The following is a 6,582-nucleotide window of genomic DNA, read 5'->3' as shown; positions in this document are numbered from 1 at the left end:
AAGGGTTAATCCACTGCGCTAGTCAAAGAGGAATTGGTAAAATTCACAAACCTTTGAAAAGACGATTTCATAGACGTTTTCTACATTCACAGCTTTAGCCGTGAACATAAACACACATAACGCCCAGACCAAAAACAGAAATTTAAATTCATGTTTTCGATATCATATCTGGCCTGGGACTAAACCCAGTACCCTCTACGAGTCAGTAGTGACAGCACCGCTGGGGCGTCAATTTTGTGAATAATTCTTATTCACTTATGTCTGATATGATTTGGAAAAAAACAGAAATAACTTTAGAACCTTCGAGTTGAGAGGCTGAAATTAATAACACAAGTTTATAATTCTATTTACTGTAAAACGCTTAAGTGTAATTCATATTTTAATCAAATCTCTTGTTGTTTAAAATAAACCGTTGAATAATTAGGGAATGAAATTTACAGGCGTCTAAAGACCTCAGTATTGATCAGAAATTAATCTGAAACCCTTAATTGCTTTTAGCGACCGCTGTAGAATTTCAAGATGTCAGATCTTTAAGTGGAAAGCTAGTACCTATATAAATCGTTGTCATAGAGCTACTACTGTCCCACTGCTGGGTAAGGGTTGCGTCTCAGAGGCGTATTGTTACATTTCCCATACCCTTGAGATTTTTTAAGAAATCTCAGACACATCTTCAGAGTTAGTAAAATTTCTTTTCTATATCTTTATAGCTAATACATAATTACATCCTAATAGTCGCAAAGCTTTAAAAATCAGAGGTCGATACAAACCCCGGCTCTCAGACTGAAAGTAGAATTTGTTACAACTAGGCGATCATTGTATTTTTAACCTACATAAATAAACAACTGGAAATAAATTTAAACGTCAACAACATACAATTACTGGTACGAGAATGGAAGTATAAATATGATACTTGAAACTTTCCACACACGCGAACAACTGGAGCACTGCTGCAGGCTGTTAGTGATTGTAGGCGGGAAGTATCGAAGATGTACTATATTTAAACTGTTGCTCAAATAGAACGCAAGAAGTGTAAAATATAACAGTATTACAGAACGGGAAAATAAGAAGTAGTTTTTGTTTGAACAGACAAAATAGAAACGAAAAGTGAAATTATAACAAGGCAAAGAAAATGAGAAGTAGTATGAGATTTTAAATTATTATGGGTAATTTTAATAGACCCGTTTTAGTTTTAGATGCTAATCTTTGCCACCAACCCATTATTGTCCCACTTCTGAGTATGGGTCTCCTCACAGACTGAAAGGGATAGCCCACCGCGCTGATCAAGTGCTGATCGCTGCGCTGATCAATTAGTAGACTTCACACTCCTTAAGAACTCTTTTTTAACAATTCTCAAGCGTGAAGATTTTGTCACGATGTTTTCTTTTACTATTAAAGCAAGTGATAGTTACTTTCTGATATTCACACAATAACTTTAGAATAACAGAGATCGTGAGATTTAAGCTCCGGGCTCTCAGATCGAAATTCAAAGTAAAAAAATAAATAATCTGTCATTAAGTTTAAACTTCAATAACACGCAATTACTTGTGCAACGAGAATGGAAGTATAAATATGATACTTGAAACTTTCCACACACGCGAACAACTGGAGCACTGCTGCAGGCTGTTAGTGATTGTAGGCGGGAAGTATCGAAGATATACTTTATTTAAACTGTTGCTCAAATAGAACGCAAGAAGTGTGAACATATAACAGTATTACAGAACAGGAAAATGGGAAACTGTTGTAAATACGAAAAGTTAAAATATAACAAGAAATAGTATGAGATTTTATTTTTATACCTAGTGGTTTTAGTTTAGTTAGTACTCGTGACGAACAGGAAATATGTGCTAAGTATGTCGTATATACTTTTGTGTCAAGTTCTCTTTAATATTTAATGATTAATACTTATTTATCATCATGTTACATGGGCGAAAGAAAAAACGTGACGGAGAGAGGAAGAGGCCTAGGAGTTAAAAAAGTTCTAAAAGCTATGTGAATAAATACTCGAACTTTTCAATCTAAAAGAAAACCCGCGCCCAGCCGTCGTAATCAACAGGGACAGTAAGAGGTTAACGACTCATTTATCACAAGTAATGCACAAAACCAAACAGTAAACTTTAACCAAAGTAACAATGGAAGAACAAGAATTAACCTTCATGCTGATTTATACAAAAATACAATATTTGCACACGGAAAAGTTAAGGTTACAAAACACAATTTCGCTACCCTTAAAAATATTACGTCGAGGACCTATATTTTCACTTAACACGGTACCGTGACAAAACTTTTCGCATTTCATTTATTATTTAGCACGTTACTCCCAACTTCAATGTTTTATGGACTTTGCAAAATAAAAACTCACAACTCTGGAGACCTGCGAGAGTATAATCCATAATTTCAATGCACAAGCAAAGTTACAGAAAACGAGAAAATAACGAATAAACTCATATAATAATGTTCGTGCAAATAAATTGGGTGCGGTTATATAGATACTGATGTATGTTTTTTTGACATTGAAGTAAGTAGGTAAGTGGATATATTTGACTAGTCCATATTTAACGGCTATTCTGCCTGAAGTCTGCCGAAATAAAATAATTGATTACTACTAGAAATAAGACTGTCTGTTCTTTCTACCCGGTCAAAATGCGTCTATTTAATGTTAAACTATTCCATGACCAACATCAAATAGAGGAGTTATGGTAGTAAATAAAGTAATTCATAGATGCACTGGTGTTATTGAGACTACATTGAAATTCCATATGAACGGTCTTGGTTTACGATATGTTACAAACTAAAATATCGGAGCAGGGGAACTGCCACTATAAAGAAGAGATGGATATGACAGAAATCACACTACAGTCGAATCTCGAATTGTTTCTACGTTTGTAACAAGTTTTATCACTATGAAAGGGCGTTGTGTGTGTTGATGAATACTAACTTAAGTTTAGAACACAATTGAAGGGGCCAAATCTACTACAACATTATACATTCATCTAAATAGTTCTGATATAAGAATAGTTGACTACTAAATGTACATATTTGCATTTATTAGTGATTCAAATTAATGAAAATAATGACAAATGATCCAATATACAAATGTGTTCAATCAATCAATTATTCCATGTGATCAGTTATGATACAAAGCAGCAAAGATATAAATTCCACTATTAAAATATTGTTATGCAATGGTGCTAAATATCAGCTCCAAAATGGTCTAACAGTATAATTATGAAGTTACTAATTTTTATGAACTTACAAGTAAGCTAATAAATTCTAATAATTTCTATGTACATATTTATACATTAAATGTATTCTATATCAATTTGAACAATCGTAACACGATATTTTCGTTAATATATTTAAACAGTATTGTATTATTATTACACTCTTTACAAGAAAAAGGCTTAGCCTAGTCAACAATTAAATTCCATCTAGACTATATATTACAATTAGTTTTAATTTAAAACCGCCAAAATTTCACTTGACTAGATTTGTCTCAATCTTTAATCTAATATCACAAATATATACGTCTCTTTAAATTTTTCACTCACTTATTTTAACACAGTAACACTACCATTGTCAGCACTAAGATTAGTTCGGGTAAATTCTTACAAACATGAGAGAATGCTTTTAATCTGATTTCATTCTGAACGGGATGACCGTAAGTTTCTTCAATGGACTGAATTAGTTCTTTCGGGCAAGGTAACGACTCTAGTGGAATATCTGTGAGTAGTTTCGCTTTGTTCGCTTTAGCCTTCTCCTTTTCATTGTAGTCATCATTTTTGTCGTAATACTCGTAGTTGTCATCGGCCAGAACATTTCCATTTTCGATTTCTTCATCATTCTGGTCATTGAGACGCCTATCATTCGGGGTATCAGTGACACATGATATTTTCTCAAGTGCATGCTTCAGGGAGCTGTCCTTGGTCTCGTTTCGTAAAACGTATATCCAGGACAGCCGGCAATTACAGTTGAGTGGGTTACCTGAAATGAGAGGGCGGATTAGGTTTTATGTGCAATGAAATAGGATGCCGCTGTAATTAGCGTCGTCTGAAGCCGTTTTGTAACATTTGGCTTTAAAGGAGAAACCTTAAGGGTACTTAAGATTCATATTAATTGAAGTACATGAAAGTGCTGAAGAATATGTTCTTGTTAAAAATAGAATATAATTATTCAAAAAATTTGCTCTTGATAAACACGCTCGCTAAATATAAAGTATATTTTAATATGCAAAAGTTTCAAATTATTATATTAATTAACTTTTAAGTGTGTGTGCTACAATATTTCGTATGGTGTTATTTTTGCAGTTAAAACGTTTCACATGAATTTGCAATTTTAAAAGTCATTTGGTCGAGTACACAATTTATAGCATCCAAAAAAACTAACGAAGTCCAACACATAATAAATATTCTGCGGCTAGCGCAGCGTCAGTATCTTTTTAATTGAGTTTCACACTTTGTTCTGTAACAATTTTAAACTAACGAAATTTAGACTCCCAACGGGTGTAGTGTATGAAGTTGCTCGGAACAGCCAACAATTTGTCTTACGCTAAGCTTTCTTTGTTAAGTGTTTAAGCTTAGCACATAACAAAGATAGATACGGGAAGCGCAAATGAGACAAAGAAACCTCACGCGTCCACATAACAGTCAATTTACATTCAACTAGCGTCTTGAAATTATCTACTGAAGTTGCCAACATCGCGACCTGCGAGAAGATAGTTTGAACCGTGGACTGAACGGAGAAAAATGGCTTTTATCCTCAGTTGGCACGTGCCGCATCCGTATTCCATGCTCGAACATTTCCCCGTGTCGAGAATCGAACTGACGTTGAGATATTGCATATTGTAAACGCTGGAATTATTACCATCCCGCGCCGGACAAATATTTGCTTAAGCAGAGATTGCTCGACCTAGTTCAGTCGGACTAACAAGCTAGCCTTTGTGTTTTTCTGTGTGTACTATAATTAAGGTTGTGTATCTGTACACATTTTTTCGATATATTTGCAGCTCCATTCAAACCGTTTTCACTACGATAAGTCAGCGTGTTTTGACACGTTTTGTTATTAAAAAGTCGCATTTTGATAAACGGAAAAATGTGTGGTCTGGAGTAGCTACAGCTTCACATGCTCCTAAATTGGCATTATATAAACCTTTTAAACATTTTTTTTTGTCAGGGAATTTCTTTTCCTGGTACTTCTCTATAACAAAATATCTTGCGTCCAAAGTGGTCATAAGCTAAAAGGCATTCAACTAGAATTTTGTGCATAATCTACTTTAAATAAAATATTTTGATTTTATATTAATGAAAAAAATATTTACTGAGACTAGTTCAAGTAAAAATGAGAATATTTATCGATTGATTAATAATGTATACAAAGTGGTAGAGGAAGCAGAAGTAAATCATCGCGACTTGGATCAAAGCCAAGCCACCAACAAGTGGCAAATCAAACCCATTAATATTTCAGTGAATATGCCGTTAGACAGAAATTCGAATATCGCGACAATATCGCTTGATCCAACATGCATAAGCAAACAAGAAACAGTTGATGACATGCAAAATATTGCACTGAATAAATGTCTTTCCGTGGAAAATGCTTTCAAAGACGAGCGACGGTGCAACGAATAAAAACTTATAGCGGCCCTTAGCGCTGTTTACCGAGACGTTTGCAATGTAGAAGCAACAAAATATATTCATTCCTCCACCACCGAATTTCTTTCGTTTTGTTTACGCTATCTCTGCGTCTGTTAAAGAATTCTTACTACTCGATATTCTTTGCATATTTGTAATGCGTTCACGTATACACTGCTTCTTCTACGAGATGTCTACACGATAAGATAGAAAAATACTTTCCCTCTCTTAAATTTAATTCTTAAAATAGATCCGATAGGTACTTTTTCCAATAGGATTCATGGTATTACTGTTTGAAAAACTTGGCCAATGCTCTTGCCAAACGCGAATTAGATTAAGCGAGTTTTAGAGTAAAACATCGTCTTTGAAAGAACAAAGCTCAATTGATTTTCCAAACTAATTAAGAGGAAGAGAATTTTAATAGTAAAATTAGTCTTGTATACGGTTTTGTAAATCATTATTTCGTTTCAAACGAAGTAATAAATTTAAGGAAATTGTGTGAATGTTTGCAAAATATGAAAGAGAAAACTTAATACGTTTTTATTTCACTGCAAATATACAACAATGGACCCAAAAAAGCCACTCATGAATAATATAAAGCAAACTGTACACGAGCCGACACAATGGCGCTATAAAATACCTAATAAACAAGCAGGAATGTTTGCAAATAAAATGCTATTTCTCGATGGAACCCAGGAAATTTATCGGGTCCCTTCGCAAAATATAGGTACAATTCAACCCGACGACGCGTGATTTACGCGCCCGTAAGCTATGAACGCAAGGAATAAAAGGATTATACGTATATCAAGGCACGCTTCAGAGTTGGAATATTCTTACACATCAAAATCTTTATCGACGTAATGCCACTGTAAACTACAGCTGAGGATGGAGCGCCATCATTTTGATTAAAAAAAGTAAAAGTATCCATAAGTCGTTTAGGAACAGATTGCTTCTATTT

At 34.2% G+C, this 6,582-nt stretch overlaps 1 protein-coding gene across 1 annotated transcript in view; it reads right to left on the bottom strand.

Annotated features, from left to right (window-relative positions):
- Window positions 1-1,310: 1,310 nt before the first annotated feature.
- The window catches only part of LOC140743363 (uncharacterized), a 66,431-nt gene continuing 61,159 nt past the window's right edge, over window positions 1,311-6,582 (bottom strand). Inside the window, exon 3 of the mRNA XM_073074543.1 lies at window positions 1,311-3,981. Coding sequence (XP_072930644.1) covers window positions 3,554-3,981 — 428 coding nt within the window. The 3' untranslated portion in view covers window positions 1,311-3,553. The remainder of the gene's footprint in view (window positions 3,982-6,582) is intronic.

This window comes from Epargyreus clarus, unplaced genomic scaffold (assembly GCF_041222505.1).
Source record: "Epargyreus clarus isolate Ecla_fem2 unplaced genomic scaffold, WU_Ecla_fem_2.2 ptg000001l, whole genome shotgun sequence".
Taxonomy (NCBI): domain Eukaryota; kingdom Metazoa; phylum Arthropoda; class Insecta; order Lepidoptera; family Hesperiidae; genus Epargyreus; species Epargyreus clarus.
Note: the sequence above shows the minus strand (reverse complement) of the source record. Positions and strands in the feature narration are given on the sequence as shown.